The sequence below is a fragment of the Rhinolophus sinicus genome, chromosome 9 (genome assembly GCF_057876585.1).
Source record: "Rhinolophus sinicus isolate RSI-liver-muscle chromosome 9, RSI-T2T, whole genome shotgun sequence".
Lineage (NCBI taxonomy): Eukaryota > Metazoa > Chordata > Mammalia > Chiroptera > Rhinolophidae > Rhinolophus > Rhinolophus sinicus.
Genome location: NC_142509.1, coordinates 40624297 through 40642769, shown reverse-complemented (window position 1 = coordinate 40642769; position 18473 = coordinate 40624297). Strand labels below are relative to the sequence as shown.

At 45.3% G+C, this 18473-nt stretch overlaps 2 protein-coding genes across 8 annotated transcripts; one reads left to right on the top strand and one right to left on the bottom strand.

The window, feature by feature from the left end:
- Window positions 1-1308: 1308 nt before the first annotated feature.
- On the bottom strand, window positions 1309-18473 carry ZNF10 (zinc finger protein 10). Of its 7 annotated transcripts, none has more exons than XM_074321257.2 (6): window positions 18153-18308; window positions 13482-13622; window positions 11065-11151; window positions 9358-9484; window positions 8943-9038; window positions 1309-5177 (listed from the first exon to the last, which is right to left on the bottom strand). In XM_074321257.2, exons 3-6 carry the CDS (start codon window positions 11095-11097, stop codon window positions 3712-3714), a joined length of 1722 nt encoding a protein of 573 aa, XP_074177358.2. In that variant the 5' UTR covers window positions 11098-11151; window positions 13482-13622; window positions 18153-18308; the 3' UTR covers window positions 1309-3711. The 7 variants fall into 7 exon arrangements, with proteins under 7 accessions (XP_074177358.2, XP_074177359.2, XP_088657245.1 ...); XM_074321258.2 differs by having other exon boundaries at window positions 17599-18298; XM_088801119.1 differs by lacking the exons at window positions 13482-13622; window positions 18153-18308 and adding an exon at window positions 10033-10155 and having other exon boundaries at window positions 1309-2037; window positions 3738-5177; window positions 11065-11112.
- DEFB116 (defensin beta 116) lies at window positions 14759-15035 on the top strand. Its single transcript, XM_088801124.1, is given in 2 exon segments — window positions 14759-14875; window positions 14877-15035. Coding segments are annotated over 2 exon segments (276 nt in total).

Sequence of the window (18473 nt, the reverse complement as noted above, 5' to 3'; positions counted from 1 at the left end):
TGTGGTTTTCATTTGCATTTCACTAGTGACTAATGAATGTTGAGCCTCTTTACATGGGTCTAATGGACAGTCAGCCCTATGTATTCTTTTCAGTGAAGCATCTGGTAACATATTTTGTTTGTCTTACTACCTAACTTATAAAGGTTCTTTGTATTCTGGTTTCGTGTCTTTGTCTGATAAATGTACTGTGAATATACACTATTCTGTGGCTTGCCTTTTTATGTACTTAATGGTGTTTACAAAAAAGCTGGGGTTTTTAACTGTTTTAAGAAGTCCACTTAATCATTTCTCCTTTATGATTCTTGCTTTTTGTGCTATAACAAATCTTTCCCTAGACCAGGGCCATAAACATTTTCTCCTATTTTCTTGTACATATTATAAAGTTATAGCTTTTACATTCAGGTTTGTGATTTTGAATTATTTGTATGTAATGTCACGTAAGGGGAGTTTCTCCCCACACAATTAAACAGTTGTTATACCACCACTGGCTTAAAAACTATTGTTTCCACATTGAATTATTTTGGCACTTGTGTCAACATATAACTGACAATGCATGTGCCCATTTATGGACTGTTGTATTGATATGTATCTTTCCTCGTGCCAACATTTCATCAGTGTACTCCTATAGTAAACTTTGAAATGGGTTGGGTAACACTGTTCTAAAAAACAAAACAAAAAACAAACAAAAAAACCCCCAAATGCTTTGGTTATCTTAGGTCCTTTAAATTTCCGTATAAATTTTGGATTACCTTGTCAGTTTTCACACAGCTGCCTCTGAACCTAAAAAATAATTTGGGAGAATTGCTATCTTAACAACATTGAGTTTCCCATCCATGACCATGGTGTATTTCTCCCTTTGTCATGTGTTTATTATGTATTCTTTATGTGTTCTTGAACTTCAGCAAAGTTTTATGCTTTTCAGTGTACAGACTTTGCTCACTTCATTAACATTTCACATCTTTGTATCATTGTGAATGGGACTGTACTTCTGACTTCATTTGCAAACTGTTCACTGCTATATAGAGAGGAAATCAATTATTGTATGTTGGCCTCGTACCCTGTGGTCTTGCCAAGCTCTCATTAAGGTTCTAGTAGCTTATTTAGAGGTAAGAACTTTTGAAGAGAAAATAGTCTGTCACTGACGAGATTGTTTTCCTGACCCTAAAAGTAGTATGTATACGTATTCTTTAAAGAGACTGGAAAAAACAGAAAGTAAAAAAATAAAAATAAAAATAAGTGAGTGCCAATTTCAATATGTAGGTTAACTGTTATTAATCTGACAAATTCCCTTAATTTGAGCAAGATTCGTTTCATTTTTTTACAATTCATTTATTTTTACATACTTGAACTTATTCCATATTGACACTTATCATGCTTTTTTCATAATACATGCCAGCATCAACATTTTTCCTGTTATGAAACTGCATTATTTTAATGCCTGCATAATATTACATGGATATACTATAAATAACCACTTTCCTATTATAATTTTCATATTGCAAATGTTGCACTGGCATAAACGATGTCTCAGTGATCATCCATAGACACGTATGTCTTCCTACATTCCTTATGATGTTGGTGACAGCAGTGTCATCATGACGAATAGCTAACACATACAGTACTCACTACGGCCCAGGCACTGTTGTGAGCACATTACACACATTATCTTCTCCTCCACACAACTCTCTGAGGTAGGTACTAGTAGCATCTCCATTACACAGTTGAGGAAAGCTGGACCACAGCTTATCAGAAATTCTAAGAGGCCCAGTTCAGGGGCTCCTCTTCCTCTCCCATGGGAACCAGTGCTTACGATGAAAACTAGTCCTGTGGGAGTCTGTACACGTGTGAGTGGTACGGAAACATGGACGAGAGCAGCAGTGACCGAGGGACCAGCAATCGAGTCCTGGGAGACTCACAGTGTGAACCCTGAGCAAACTCAGTGTCTCCACTGTCCAATGAAGAGTATGAGTTACAGGGTCTCATGTTCCTTGTAGTTCTCAGATCTCATGAGTCTAACAATCACTTCTAGATTTTTTTCTGGAAGAAACATCAAGATATTCGTCCCGTTGGTCTTGGCAATATTTATCATTCACCGCACAGGAGAAACATTTATAGAACCAACCAGAGAACTAAAACAGATTATCTTCCAAAATCTTGTTAGGGTCACGGATTTACCAGGGAATCTGAAGATTAGAATCCTCTCCCCCGAAGGGAAAACCTTTATAAAAATTGTATTAAAATTTGTTTCTGGATCCTCAGAAATTAATTCATACACCCACCAAGGGTCAATGATATCCTCAGGCTGGTAAGTTCTGATTTATGTAAAAGGGGAAAACATGTATGACTGGGAGGGAACTGAGAACGCAAGGACTTCTAATTAGCGTTCAAGGTTTAAATTAAAGGACAGACACTGGGGTGGGGCAGCTACAGTAATACCAGTAACCACAGCTAATAATTATAAAGCACTCAGTATGGCAGATACTCTTCTAAGCGGTTTATATGTTTGCTCATGTAATTCTCACCGCAATCCTACAAGGTAGTATTACTCCTAATTTACAGAGGAGGATATCTCTAAGTTTGGCACAGAGAAGTTAGGTAGAATGCCCAAGTTCACCCAGGAAGTTTAGGACAGAGGTGGGATTTCAACTTGGGTAGTCTAGCTCAAGCTTATGCTCATAACCACTGTCTTCTTTACAAAGACAGGCCACCGGCCACCTTGGAAGGAGGGTGCCTGTGGGTAGTGCTGTGTTTATCGCATGAGCATACGAGCTCTTAGTATTACCATGTACCTGCTCTCACTCAAATGGACACCCTCCCAGGTGTGTTCAAACACCCAGAGCTCCTTTAGGTCCCAACGTCCAGAGAATCACTGTTTTAAAATACCCAGATGACTTTAGCACCCAGTCTGATGGAGCACAACTCTATGACCCAAACAGCTTAGAATTAATGGGAAAGCTTGCTAGTAGGTGGTTCTCAAGCTTCCTTGATGGTGGAATAGAGAAAATATCCTTTTTTAATACTTAAAAATGTCTTCCACAATTATTAGTTACACTGAATAAAGTATAAAACTCACTCCTAATCCCAATACCTATTCATTTATCCATAAATATTTTTTCAATTCTTGCCTACATGCAAATACATTTTTAAATGGGTACTACTAGTAGTAAATGCACTATTCTTTCTGTTTTCCATTATAAGCATTTTCCCGGCTAAACAAGATGTAATATCAGACACGTAAAACACACTAAACACTATTACGTGTCTAAGAAGGGAAGGACAATCAAGTAAAAAGTGGCATATTAATTCACTAGAATATTATTTTCTACCTTTTGTTACAATAACGATATCAACTTTCTATTCTAATCAACAACTCTCATTAATTTTTTTGAAGAAGGTACCTAAGCTGGACCTCTCTCAACAACTCAACTACTTAATGGTTCCTTCTCAGATTTTGGCACTTAAGGTTTGGTCAAGAATGCTCCCAGGCCAATTACTTTTGTAGAAGTTTGTGGAGAGGAAAAAAAAATACGATGTATTTGTATACTAAAGTGAAATCTGGGTTTTTCCCCCCTCTAGGACCAATTCTATAGTGCAAAAAACGATACTAATGAGACTAAAAGCCCTTCCATATAGATTACATCTGTACAGCGTCTCTGCAGGAACTCTCCAATGCAAAATACAATCACAATGAAGTGTTCCATATTCATTATATTAGTAACTTTTTTCTCTGATGTTACCTGTCTGGTATCTGATAAGGTTAGGGCTACTAACAAGCGCTGCCTCACACTGATTACAAGTTAAGAACTGCTCCCCCGTGTGCGCTATCTGATGGACTACAAATGGAGAGGTCTGGCTGAAGGTAACTCCACACCGGTCACATTTATAGGTCTCTTCCCCAGCATGAACCCTCTGGTGCTTAATGAGGTCATTCTTCCTAATGAAGGCTCTCCCACACTGACAGCATTCGTACGGCTTCTCTCCAGTATGGATTCTCTGATGCACAATGAGGGCAGAACTCTGGCTGAAGGCTTTCCCACAATCATGGCATTCGTATGGCTTTTCTCCGGTGTGGGTTCTCTGATGTGAGAAAAGGTGAGAGCTTCGACTAAAGCATTTTCCACAGTCTTTACACTCAAAGGGTTTCAGTCCGGTGTGAGTTCTGTGGTGCACAACCAGGTGAGATCTCTGGCTGTAAGACTTCCCACATTCGTTACACTCATAGGGCCTCACTTGCACGTGAGTTCTCTGGTGCAGAATGAGGTGTGTGCTCTGTCTGAAGGATTTTCCACACTCAGGACACTCGTAAGGCTTCTCTCCAGTGTGAGTTCTCTGGTGCCTAATAAGCCTGGAGCTATGAACAAAAGATTTACCACACTGATTACATGTGTACAGTTTGTCTCCTGTATGAGTCCTCTGATGGGTGACAAGGTGAGAGAACCAGCTGAACGATTTTCCACATTCTTTACACTCATAGGGTTCCTCCCCAGTGTGAGTCTTTTGATGTCCAATGAGGTGAGAACTGCGGCTGAAAGATTTTCCACATTCTTTACATTCATAGGGTTTTTCTCCAGTATGAATAAGCCTGTGCCTGGTTAGATTAGAGCGCCAGCTGAAGAATTTCCCACATTCCTTACATTCATAGCGTTTCTCTCTACGCATACCCTTTGATATACTAAGTGATGTGCCATGAGGCAGAGAGTTACGATCATCAGGGCACTTGTAGGATTTATCAACTGTTTGCGTCCTTGCAAACTGAATAAGGTGTATGTTCTGACAGAAGGTCTGGCCACATTCATTACTGTTATTTGCATAGCTTTTCTGATGACCGCTAAAAACTAAATCATGTTTTAAACTCTTAGCATGTGAGTCATGTTTATGGAAATACTCTCTCAGTACCAGCTGAGCAGGAATAAGACAGGTTCCCCCATATTTACCATTTTCACCAACTCTTTGATGAGTAAGTGCTTTCTTTTGGGTGAGTGCCACTTGCCTCAAATGTCTCTCCTTGTTTTCTTGATATTTGTCCAACTGGTCTTCACATTTCCAGACTTCTTCTAATGACAAATACCAGAGATCATTCTTTGCCATTCCTTCCATTTTAATGTCATAGGATTGTCTATCTTTAGAAATATTCTTACTGGAAATTAATGATTTAATTTCAACTGCAGTATCCCAATCTGAAAGAAATGAAAAAGCTTTGCATAATGAAAGAAGTATCACTGCGAGAATGGTGGGATGTATGTGGAGACAAGGTATGTAAGCCACGTACAGTTGCTTTGATATAGCTCCGTAAGCGTGATTGAGAATGAGAAAGGAAGAACACAGTAGTAAACGAAGTGTGCCGGGCAATGCAGTACATACAAGGAGCAGAGAGAGTAAGAAGCCACGGGACTGGTTATGAAACATGGGATCGGCACATGCAGTGGTGGGGATGCTGATAAAGGAAATCCACAGAAAGGGCTGCGCTTCCATGACCTAACCTATTTATTAATGATGTAAGAACCTAACGTGTCCACTTGTTGCCAGGTTCTCCCCCAACATGCACGCCTCACACCACGGACAATTTAATATCCTAAACAATGAGCACAGCCACGTCAGGCAATGCCTTTTATCTACATCACCAAAGCACTCAGAATGCACAGACGGCTGACACAAGTAGCCTCTCAGAAAGGACATGATAGGCTGGAAAAGCAACCACACAGAAGCCACGCAGGTACAGGCTCCAACCTAAGCTACACCACTGCTAGTGGTGAATTCAGACAAGTTGCTACCTTTTCAAAAATAATTTTGCTTTTCTGTAACCTGAGGACGACAGTACTTGTCATGTAAGATTATCAAGTACTACATAAGGTGTGAACTCATCCAAGTCTGACATGTATGGTTGAAGCAACACCATTTATAATAATCATTAGGGTCATTACTGCTGTCTTCGATTCCTTTGTTCTGAGACATCCAGACTGGACAACTGACTAACAATGGGACTAACACAACAGGGCACTAACGCGTGTTCTCCTGGGCATTTTGCCGACCTGCGTGTACCCATGTATGTTACTGCCGATTATTTCCCCTGGTTAAGACCCTAGGTTTGATTCTCCAAGCCTTTCAGGTAAATGTTTGGTTCCGAACCTAGAAACAGAACAGTATTTACACAGCGCCACCTGTTCCTCCACTAGAGGGGTGACACCGCACTTACTTACCTGGTGTATGGACTCCACTGTGTCCCCTGAAAAACACATGGTAAAGTCCTACCGCCTACATCTCAGAATGTGGTCTCACTTGGCAACAGAATTGTCACAGATGGAATCAGTTAAGATGATGGAGAACAGAAGCTGAGTGGGCCCTACTCCATTGTGACCAGCATCCTTGTAGGACAGGAGAAGAGATTCAGAAACAGAAGCACGGGGAGGGGGCCAGATAGACTGGAGGGGGACTGATGCACCTACCAAGGGACACCTGGGCTACTGGGGCTAGAAGAGGCAGGAGGGGTGCTCTCCTGGAGGGCGCATGGCCCTGCTCACACTGCCTCCTGGCCCCCAGAACTGTGAGGCAATACCCTTCTGTTGTTTCAAGCCACCCAGTTTGTAGAACTTTGCTTTGGGAGCCAGAGGACTGATACACCAGGCACATAATCCCTGTGAGCAGCTCCTGTCTGCCTTCTTTGTACACCCCAACCCCAAACAGCACAATTCCCATTCACAGCTCTGTTAGGAGATTCCCTCCACCTGACTTCTTTTCTTTTTGTTTTTCTTGTGGTAGAATATACATAAAATTTCTCCCCTTAACCATTTTTAAGTGCACAGTTCAGGTGTTACACACATGCAGGACCGTGCAGCCAGCAGCACCATCCACCCCGTAACGCTCATCTTGTCAAACTGAACCTTTACCCCATTAAACAGTGACTCCCCACGCGCCCTTAGCCCAGCCCCTGGCAACAGCCACGACACCCGTCTCTGACTCTGACGACTTTAAGTACCGCACATAATTGGAATCACACACAACTGTCTTTTGTGTCTGGCTCACTTATTTCCCACAGCATAACGTGCTCGAGGTCCGTCCATCCTATAGCGTGGCAGGATTTCCTTCATTTTTAAGGCCGAGTAATATCCCATTGCCTGTACACATACATACATACACATACATACACACATACACACACACACACACACACACAGACTGCTGGATGAGTTCTGACAGGAAATACACAATCTTTTCCCTCCCCACCCCTCAGATCAGGGCATGGAGAACTTTTCCAAGTTGTAAACACCAATTTGAAAACTGTAAAATGAACATGAGGAGTGGGGGGCGAAGGACTGATGGGGAAAACTGGGTGGGGTGCGTGGACATAATGACGGGTGCTTTCCTTTTTTAAAATCCTGAAAGTCTCCCTTCCTGTATCACGTGACATAACCACTCATGTGGGTTATCTTTAAACTTTGGAGCACGCACTAGTTATCTGACCCTGCGAATTTTAAAGCCCTCACTCATTACACTTTTCCTTTTGATAATGAAGTTCACACGGCTGACAAATTCCCTGAAGCACCATGTGTTTCAGAATTTCTTTTGACAATAAATACTCGGTAAAAGTGTAAACTGCTGGATCCAGTCTATTACTTTTGGATACTTCTCAACAGACATCCAGGAAAGCTTGCTAAATAAATGAACACGTGGATGGAAGAAGTCAAGAAAGGCACTAGTAGGAAAATGAAAGAAAACAGGACAATCTTGCATCCCAGTGTTTCTGAGAGCAGCTGACTGATCTAGATCTTACCAGTGAATTGAAAGCCCTGCCCTTGAGGCACCTACAGGCCAAATGAAAAGTCAGAGACGGTCTATGACATTTAAATGTGCAGTAAATCCTCCCCGTCCGTAGGTTCTGCGAGTTGAAGCAAACCATGTGTAACGAAACCACCTTTCCCCTAGACTGGCTGACATAAAGGAGGGGTGAGTTCCTACGTATCTCATCCACGTTGAGTCAAATGACACTAATGGAGAACCTGCTGGAGACTTAAAGTGGGAGCTCAGGAAAGGAAGGCACCTGAGCTCCCTGAGGACTCATAAGGGCCTCAGAGGGAGCCTGAGGTGAGACTTACAGGACAGCTGGACGGACAGGTCCTCTCTACATCCTACTGAGAGCCCAGGATGCGGGGGATGCCTGCGTGTGGACCTTAGTGTCAGGCGCAGACGCTGCAGGCTGCAGGGGACTCAGGAGGCCGTGTGTTGGCAGGAACCTACTATGTGCAGTCGCTGGCAGGAGTCCCGTGCGCAGCGGGCTATTTGCAGCGTGACTCAGTGACACCCAAGAGGGCGGAGGAGAACACCTGTGAGTCCTGAGCATGGGGAGAAGACTGCTTACAGAGAACACAGAAGGAGGAAGACAGGAGCTTACCTTCTACCTGATTTCCTACACAAAGGGCAGTGCGGGAAAGAAGCGAGGTCAGGAGTCCACAGAATGATTTGTGTTTTAGATATTAAGATTAAAATAAAATAAGATAAACATAACAACATTAAATAAAGAGTGAGGGTACAGTGAGAACACAGGTTCTGCTCGGGAATGGCAAGAGTCTGCTGGGTTTTCTAACCGGCAGAGGACACGCAAGACAGTGGCTGGCGATGGGGTCCCACTGCACAGAGGCTGTGGGAAGGGGCCACGTGAAAGGGGGGAGACAGGCAAAGATGGAAAAAAGATTCTGTGGAAATAAGAGAACGGGGATGCTAGAGCTGGTAACAAGCACACCAAGAGAATGATGGTTTTAATGAAGAAGACACCTTTATCTCTGAGGCAAATGGAAATGTGACAAGACTCTAGAAAGAAGACTAATAATGGGGAAACAGGTAAGTAAACGCAGACTTCTTGTCAGAAATGAGGAGAACCCGTGACCACTGTCTCCAGCCTAACGGGTCATCTATGCTCCTGCCTGTAACACTTCTCGTCTGGTTCTCACCTGGGTGGGCATTTTGGGGACTCCCTCTGTCCACCAGCCACGGCTCGTCCCCTTTCTCCAACTGTAGGATCACATCGGGCTTGGCACACTGATGACCTGTTCACAGGGAAAGATACAGAGTTGGACCAGGGTGGGGGCTCTCTGGGATGGATACAAAGCATCCCAGAGTCAACCTGAACCCCCAACCTCTTCACAGTCCTGGGGGACAATGAAGAGCAGACAAGGTGAGGCTACAGAGGCAGCAAAACGGGCATTTTTAAAAATTCAACAAATGAGAACAATTTTTTGCCCCACACAAATAAGGTCCCTGAAGCCCAGCTCCCTCTGGTATCTGCTTCAGAGTCTCCACAGCTTTTGATCAGTGAAGGACCAAAGTCATTGCAGGGAGTTTCCCCAACACAGAGGTCAGACTCACCCAAAGAAACCAGGTTCTCGTAGTTCTCCAGCGTCACGTCCTTGTACAGACCCTGCTGGGCAGGCTCCAGGAGTTGCCACTCCTCCCTGGTGAAGCTCACAAGTACGTCCGTGAAGGTCACCAGTGTCTAAAACAGCACGGAGCAAATCTGCGTTGAGTGGATGAGTGTTGCTGCCTCCCTTTCCAGAATGCTCAGAGAGGGACCAGGCAGACAGCACTGGGGCAGGGGCAGGGATGGGGCAGACCCTGTGCCTGGTGTCAGGAGTAGTTATCGTTGCTTCTGGACGATCCTGACACACAAGGCTCTTAGGCACCTACTGTCCCCAAGCCAGATCTGTTGTGCTTTACATTTAGTATATGTGCTGCCGAGCACTGTGCTTTACATTTAGAATCTGTCAGACACACTTTTATTTAAATCAACTTTGCTGTAAACAGTTAAAGCAAGGGGAGCCAGACACCAGGAGTTAGTTAACCTACATTTATATTATGTGAAATAAAGAACCTAATTCAAGGCTGGAAAAGAGAGAGAAATGGTCTTGAATTCAGCATAGCCTAAAGCTTGAAAGACCAAGCTAGCCATGTTTTACGACCAAAAATAATTATCCAAAACATTTTTCCTAAACATTTATAGGCATAAAAATAGGAAGATTACATTTCCATAAGCAGCAAAACAACCTGATAAGGAATCACCACACAGAAGCAAGGCCTTTCTCTATGAGCCGCATCTAAAAGGAGCCATGACCACAGGAGAAGCACCACGGCTGGGGTCGAGGAGCTCTCCTCAGAGGCCATGAAGCGCTGAGGGCAGGGCAATTACGTATTTTTTTAAGTGCTGAAAGGAAACAACTGTCAAACCAGAATTTCTACGTCCAGGGAAAATACCTATCAGGAATGACGCACAATACATTGTCAAATGCAGAACTAACAGAATTTGTCACCAGCAGACTTGCTCTGAAAGACAGGCTAGAGATGGTCCCTAAGGCAGAAGGGAAGTGATACCAGAGATAAACGAACTCTCAGGAATTAAGGGCAAGCAACAAACAATACGCATCTCGTGGAACGTAATAGACTAGTTTTCTTCTCCGAAATCCTTCCAACTATGCAGCGCAGTCCAGAGCAAAACCGACAGCACCTCTGGCGGGTTTTCAACATACGTCAGGCAACATGTGAGGGGCCCCCTGGGGGAGAGGCGGGACAGGGTGAGGAGCCCAGAGTCCGTCCTGAGGCCCCTGGTCTGGCTGCTCCCACGTCCACCCCGACCTCTTTGGGCCTTGGGTGCAGTTACCCCTTGCTAATTTCATAGCTTGTCCCCAAGTTCCCCCAAATAGGCACTGCCCGTGGAGGTGCTAACACAGCCAGAACCACACCCAGGACAACCAGGGACTACCTGACCCCTCGACAGGCACTCCCATTCTCAGATCTTTCCTCTTCTCTGGGGAGCAAGCTTGCTGTGGGCTCAGTTCCTCCGTGTGCATGAAAGTGTTTCATTCCTCGGTGGGACCTCCCTTTGCTCCACCCGCATTTCTGATAAACCTTCTCTTTGCCATGACAGGAAATAAACTACCACTACAGACAAAGCACACGACAGGGTGCTGGTCTCCTGGAGGACAGTGTCTGAGATTCGATCTCTCAAGTTCCCAAAGAAACTTCAGAACTTAGGCAAAAAGGGGTTTTCAGGTGGAAAAGAAAGAAGGCAGCCCAACTCACGTGGGACCAGGCAGTTGGCGACTTGGCTTCCATGCCCTCCTCGTTCCTGGCGATGCTTGAGTAAGGTGAGGTCCCGAGAAGGAAAAGCTGGGGAAAAGAGAGAAACACGAGGGAAGTTTGCTGCGACTGGAAGGTTCCACAAATCCTCACTAGACTCCCTCATCCCAGCAGGTGTAATGCAGAAACCGCCACACAGAGAGATAGACATTCCAGAAATGCAGCCACAGTGCCTGGAATTCCGGGGAGTAGGATGAAAAGGGCTGTGTAGACTGCTTTTTCCCCTTAACCCCCAGAGTTCCATGCAAAATTTCATTCGGAATCAAATTCTACTACCACAAAACCCTCTCTTTGGAGGAAATCAAACAAATAACAAACCCTGACCTGATTTAACACCCTCACTGTATAGATAAAGAAACGAGTGTTTTCTCCAGCTGATCACAGAAGGGAAATCAGAGATCTGAAGCACGAGAAACGTGATGGGTCCCCACTGGCCTGAAGTTGGAAGGTGCCACGTGGCAAGAAATGAGGGCAGCCTGTGGAGCCCAATGCAGCGGCCGGCTGACAGCCAGCATGGATACAGACAGGGACATCAGTCCTACAGCTGCAAACAACTGATTCTGCCAACAGTCAGTGGGCTGCCCCCACAGCCTCCAGCCGACCCTGGGCATCAGCTGCTGGACATCTGAGCAGAAAACCCAGCCACACTGTGTTGGACTCCCACCTACAGAACTGTGCGTTGTAAGTGGGAGCTGTGAAGCCGCTGAATCTGTGGAACTCTGTTACACAGCAATAGGAAACCAATACCCGGCCCATTACCTTTGAAAAGTATTTAACTTTAGGGAAAAACATACATTTACTATGCAGCGAGCAGCACCCGTGCCCGTCACCCAGCTGCCTTCCACCTGGTTTCAGCTCCTTCCTCGCTGCAGAGCCCTTGAACATTTCTTGTGATGTACGTCTGCCGGTAGCAAGCTCTCAGCTTTTGGAGGCCTGACGACACCTTTATTTTGTTTTTCTTTTCTCAACAGCTTTATCGAGATGACTCACACCCCATACAATTCGCCCACTCAGAGCGCACAAATTCAGTGGTTAGGTATGTTACATTAATAATATTTAAAATTATGGTACAATGTATATAACAAAACCTGCCATTTTAATACTGCTAAGTGTACAATTCTGTGACATTAACTGCAACCATCACCACTAACCCCAAACCTTACCCCCACCCCAAACAGAAACTCCTACACATCAAGCAGTAACTCCCTATGCCACCCTCTCATCCCCACCTCGGGAAGCCCCAGTCCACTTTGTTTCTATGAACCTGCCTGGTGAACAACACCACGTAAGTGGAATCACATGTTATTTGTGTTCTTGTGTCTGGCTTATCTCACTCACGTAGCACGTTTTCAAGGTCCATCCACGTTGTCATCTGCATCAGAACCTCATTGCTCTTAATGGCTGAATCACATTCCATGGTATGGACCCCCTTTTGTCCATCTATCTCCCTGCTGACGGACACTGGGGTTGTCTCCTCCTTCTGTTGCTGTGAAAAACGCCACTCGGAACACTGGCAGACAAGTACCAGCTCGAGTCCCCGCTTTCAGTTCCTTCAAGCGATTAGCTTGGAGTGGAACTGCTGTGTCATGTGGTAATATTTGGTTTAGCTGTCAGAGGACCGACCACACTTCTCATCTCACATTTACATGAGCAATACATGGGGGGTCCGATTTCCCCACAAGCTTGCCAACACGTTATTCCATTTTAAAAGATATTATAGTCATCCCAGGAGGTGTTAAGTGACATCTCCTGGTGGTTTTCATTTGCATTATTTTCATGTGTTTATTGGCTATTTCCGTATCTTCCTTGGAGAGATGTCTGTTCAGGTCCTTTGCCCATTTTTAAATTAGACTGTTTCTTTTTGCTGTTCAGTTGTAGTTCTTTCTATGTTCTGAATATGAAATCCTTCTCAGATACGTATGATTTTTAATATTGTCTCCTATTCTGTAGGCTGTCTTGCCTTCAAGTGCATTTTTGCTGACTGTAGAATTTGAAGTAGACAGTGATTTTTCCTTTTGGTGCATTCTAGCTACAGCTCCACCCCCAATAATCTGGAGTTAGAAGAATTCTCCAGTCTGGCTTCTTCCACCGGGCACGGTTCCCTGTGTGAATGCCAGCGACTACTCCCTCTAATCCCTGACAGGATTCTCTCACTCGCCTCACACTGCTGATCGGGACTCTGATGACCCGAGGGGACCCTGGACAGGTCCCATCTGGTGTTCTGTCCTATGAGCTCTCCCCAGATTCTCAGCACCATGTCCTTGACTCAGGGAGTCTGCTGGGCTCCACTGCACCCCCTTCCTCTGCTGTAACCTGGAAACCCGCTCACGGCAACACACAGGGGCAACCAGAGGGCTTACCTCATTGGTTTTGCATCTCACAGGGATGACTGTCCTTTACTGTCTGACATCCAGCGTCTTCAAACAATCGTGTCATGTCGTCTTTTTGTTGTTGTTGCTTTTATTTGGGCAAGACGGTAAATCCACTCCCTCTTCCTCCATCTTGGCCAGAAGCAGAAGTGTATAAACATTGCATTTTTAACTTGGTTTTAAATTTTGATCACAATTTTAATTTCCACATTTTAAATACTATGCTGAATGCTTTCTATATGTTTATATTTGCAGTTCTTTCATATTTTGTTTTCTCTCATAGGGTTTACCTATGTCGTCTTTTGGAGATGTTAATGATCTCCATTTCAATCCTATGCACATTTTAATAAATAAAAGCACGCTGGCTCTGTCCCTCCCTCCAGCCCTGATCGGCTCCCCAGTGACACCTATCATGGAGGCCACCAGCAGTCTCTCAATTGTTCCTTCCAGAAGCTCTTTATTTACACTGCTTCCTTCCTCACCTAGATTTCCTCCTTGGTACTTCTCAGTCTTCTGTAAAGATTTCAAAAGTTATGATTGGCTTAAATGTAGGTTTCCCTTTGTTTCATCTGGGTCTTGTTTGGTCTCTATTTATTCAGTGACCCCCGGGGCACTGTCAGGACACAGTGTATCTACTTGCTCTAGCCCCACGGTCTACGCCATTGCATGGCACACACGGGCTACGTGCTTCGTCTAGAATGGACAGACCACTCTGTCTTGTACTCCAGCCTCTTTTGCTGACCTCATGTGCTGAAAGTGTGGACTGCAGCCAGACTGCCGGGGTTCAAACCCCTCCTCCATACGTACCAGGTCATTTCCTGACAGTCCTTCATCTGTACAAGGATAAATCAACGCCCACCCCACAGGGTTATGATGATAATTAAGTGAGACAATATTTGTCAAACACATACAACAGAGCCAGGCACACACTAAGGATTTTGTTTGTTAATTAAGAGAACAGTTGGGAGCTTCTGGGCTGGTGAGCATGTGGGGATGAGGGGAGGTGGTGCCCGGAGGGCATGGAGGCTCCTGCCTTTCCCCAGACCTGGCCCTAAGCATGTCTTCCGTCTGGCGGTTCCTCAATTATATCCTTTTACAATAAACCAATGATCTATAGAGAGATTGTTGGCATTTCCTATTTTCCACATAAACAGAGGAAATAAATAAAATGATTTCACTGTTTCTTATTTCAACAGTTTTTAAAGATTTTAATCCCTTAAATTAACAAATGATGCCATGCAATACACCAGCCAAACCGAGCAGAGAATATGAAGCTGAGAAGTACGAGCTGTCAAAAGAAAGATGGCCTGTTCAGATGCCACTAGAGCAGGAGCCAGGAGCCCCAGACTCCACGCCAGCTTTAGGACGGCATGTGCAGAAACACCTGCCTGCAGAGAGTATGAAGTTCAACACTTAAACTGCCCAAATGATCAGCAGTGCTGCTGGAAGCTTCCTGTGGAAATGGGCAGTTCTCACAAGGTGAAGGAGGCCAGGGGCCGACTCCAGCTCGTCAGTTACCAGCACTTCAAGTTTCTTGGAGACTGAGCCTCACCAACCTTACCCCCTCCTGCAGCACCCTCCCTATAAAAATGCATTTCCTCTCCAAAAAAAACAAAACAAACAGAAAAAACATTGACATCTAATGACCCAGTCACACTAGTGTCTTTCTAGACTCTGTTGTCCTAACATCTAGTCAGTTATTGGAACCTGTAAATTTTCTCCCATCCACCTTTTCCTCTAGAATCCTGCTGCCTTGGCCTTGGTTCAGACCTCCTAATTCCTGACTTAGAGACATCCTACTGGGCTTGTCTGCCTCGCTCGCTCTCTCCTTCAGTGAGATCTCTGTAAAACACGTTTCAGTGCTTGGTTAAAACTCTGCTGGCCTCCCAGTACTTATAGGAAAATGGACCAAGTCCATAGCACGCATTCAATGTTCTTTGTGGCTGGGCCTTCTCTACCTCACTAGCTCCACAAGTTCCATCAAACAATCACACTTTCCCCAGCACACAGCAAACCGCCTCAACGCCCACACAGACACTCCTCTTCTGCCAGCAGTTCTCCCCTCCTGCCTCTCAGCAGAAACCCGTCCACCCTGCAGGACCACACAAGACCTTCCTCCTGTGCCATTCCCTAGCTTCCTGGGAAGGGCTCGTGCTTCTTCCTCTGTACTCCCCCAGTCCGTAATACCAGAAGCTACATAAACTGAACAAAGACACAGCAGGAGAGCCACAGCTCGCTGACCACGGGGTTGTGTCCACGTGCAGTGAGGTCTCTGACGCCAGGTACAGGTCCTGTCCTTACGGTTTCTTTAGCCCTTTCCCAAGCAATGGGAGTAAGGATTAGTTACAAGTTTCAGCTGACAAAGGCAGTTAACATACTAGACGTGGAGGTGAAGATAAAGAAGTGGCTGCTACATGTACCTTGTATGCGTGTTATGAGAGGAGTATCAGGTTCATTTTAAGGAATCAGGATGCCACAGTTTGAAAGTGTAGTGAACGCATACAGTTCCTTCATTCCCTCCTTCCTGCACCAGATCTTGGCTGGCTGCTTACAGTGTGCCAAGTGCTATCCAAGGAGCTGAGAACTGAGTAGTGGCTATTCAGACAGGCCCCTCCCTCACGATGCTGACTGTTTAGTGTCAGATGGGCGATGGCTGAAACAACCAGGGATGTCTAGTCTGCACAAGAAATTGAGGGGAGCAAAAGAACAGTCTTCACACATTTACAGGTCTTGTGGAACAGGGATAATATTTATTCTGAATTGTTCCGGAGGGCAGAATTAAGAGCAATGTGTCACAAAGAAGTCAACTGCAAGCCAACAAAATAAGACACTGTTAATCAAATGACATCTGGCTATACAAGGTGTTGTGAAAGGAGGCAAGAAATTTCTGGTCACCAAAGAATTTTCAATAGGATCTTATAAAAGTAACTGAAAAGTACAGTATAGCCTCCAGTTTCCATGGATATCGAAGGTCCATTCCAACGGCTCTGCCATGTTATGATTTAAAACACAAATAGCTCACAATCCGTCGCACTGCATCCTAATTTCCCTTCACCTCCACTTCTAGGTTTCCTCAAACCTTTATCTAAACTACCGGTTTTCAATGCTGACAGCACAACTGGAATTCCCAGGTATGTTCATAAATTACTGGTACCTTGGTTCCCACGCCATCCCTGCCCACAGAGAGAATCTGGTTTAATTGTCCGTGTTGGGACTCGGCTTCCTTCAGGTAGTCCCTGATTCTATGTAAATACTGCACTATGCTAAGCAGAATTTAGAGACAATTTTTACATAAAATACTGATTAGCAGACATCCTCAGTTAATTTATATGTATCTCAAGTCCTTGCCCTGTGACTGGCACCTGCTAAGAGCTCAAGAAATATGTGTTGAGAGAAAGAATGAAAGAACAAATGAACAACTTTCGAGAAAAGGCAGAAATGTGTGCAACTCGTTGTCCAGGAAGGCTCGCAAGGCAGAGAGACAATTTTAATGAAACAGAAGAGTAGATGAAGTCATAGGGAAAAATTAGCGTGGAGCTGAGGTGGTTTAACAAGGCGTAGGGAGGAGCGCTATTTATTTCCCAAGTCGACAGTTACCTGTATCCACCATCTCTAACCTAACATTTGTTAGCAAGCATTCTGGATAACATCTTGCCTTCCCTTTTGCTTCCTCTTTTTTTTTTTTTTTTAAAGTATGTTCTGCTATTAAGGCATAGATAATATTGGAATTCTTCACCTCCATATATTTCGGATGGGATCTATGGAATCTTGATGTCAGCCTTATCTTTGACACTCACACTAGACGTCAGATGATAAGGCCTCTAGTGTCAAGGGGAAATAAAAACATAACTAAATTTATGAACTGTCTCTGAAAAATAAAACCAGATCAAACACACACAAACCGCCAGTTAATCTATTTGAGTTAAACAACAACTAAAGAACAGGAAGGTAGAGCTAGAGATTTGTAAGCTTTTTTTAAAGACCACACACAAAACTGCTTGGTCCTGAAAATAATGGTAAGACTGACATTTTTGTCAATATTTTTAGGCCAAAAAATAGAAGTCTATCCAGCCCTTTCGGACACCAAACTTGTTAAAAGCAGACCTACCTCATCAACGGTTGACGTGTAACTTTTATTAACATCCTCGAATAGAATCAAGTGGTACATTATTAAAAACCAGTACAACCAAGTTGCATTTCTCCTAGAAACATAAGGTTTTTAGTATTAAGAAATTTCTTTGACTCACAAAAAAGAACATGATTTCTCAGCAGACGCTAGAAAGGCCGGATGCGACCTTTTAAGCCCCTAGTCCCAGATGGAGGGAAAAGGAAGCAGGAACAGCAGCCCCCTGACTTCGCATCACCGAGAACGTGCTTCACAGGCACCACCGGCGCCACGCAGCACGTTCAAACGCCAGGGTCCTGCCGTTATCCGCGGAAAACCAGGCACGTCTGCTACAAACGCCACGACGGGCATCCAGGAAGCACCGCGCAGGGAAAGGCATTGGTGCAGGGGCAGAAATCGCCGTTAGGAAGAAACACGACGCACTGACAACGTTACCGCGCGCCTAGCACGACGAGGCTAAGCAGCCGCAATGCTGCGGAAGGGTCGGTGCGTCCGACTGCGAGGCAAACACGCAAACGCGACGCGTCGGGCCCTACCTGCGAGGAGCCCTGCAAGGTCCGATGGGGAGCAGCCCCGTCACAATGGCAGCAGCGACGGCCACTCAGACAAGAGCCAGGGCCCCGCGGGCGGCGGCGCAGGTCTCCCCGGTCCCCCCGTGCCGACCGCCCTCCACGCGCCCACGCCCCCCGGGTTCGCCACGCCACGCGCCCGTCCCCTCACGCACGCGCCCCGGGGCCGACACGCGCACGCGTACTCACGCGCCCGGATCCCTCGCTCACACTCCGCGCCCCGCGCCCCGCGCCCCGCGCCCCGGCCCCTCCGCTGAGATCGGCCACCGTGATGCGAAGCCCAGAATC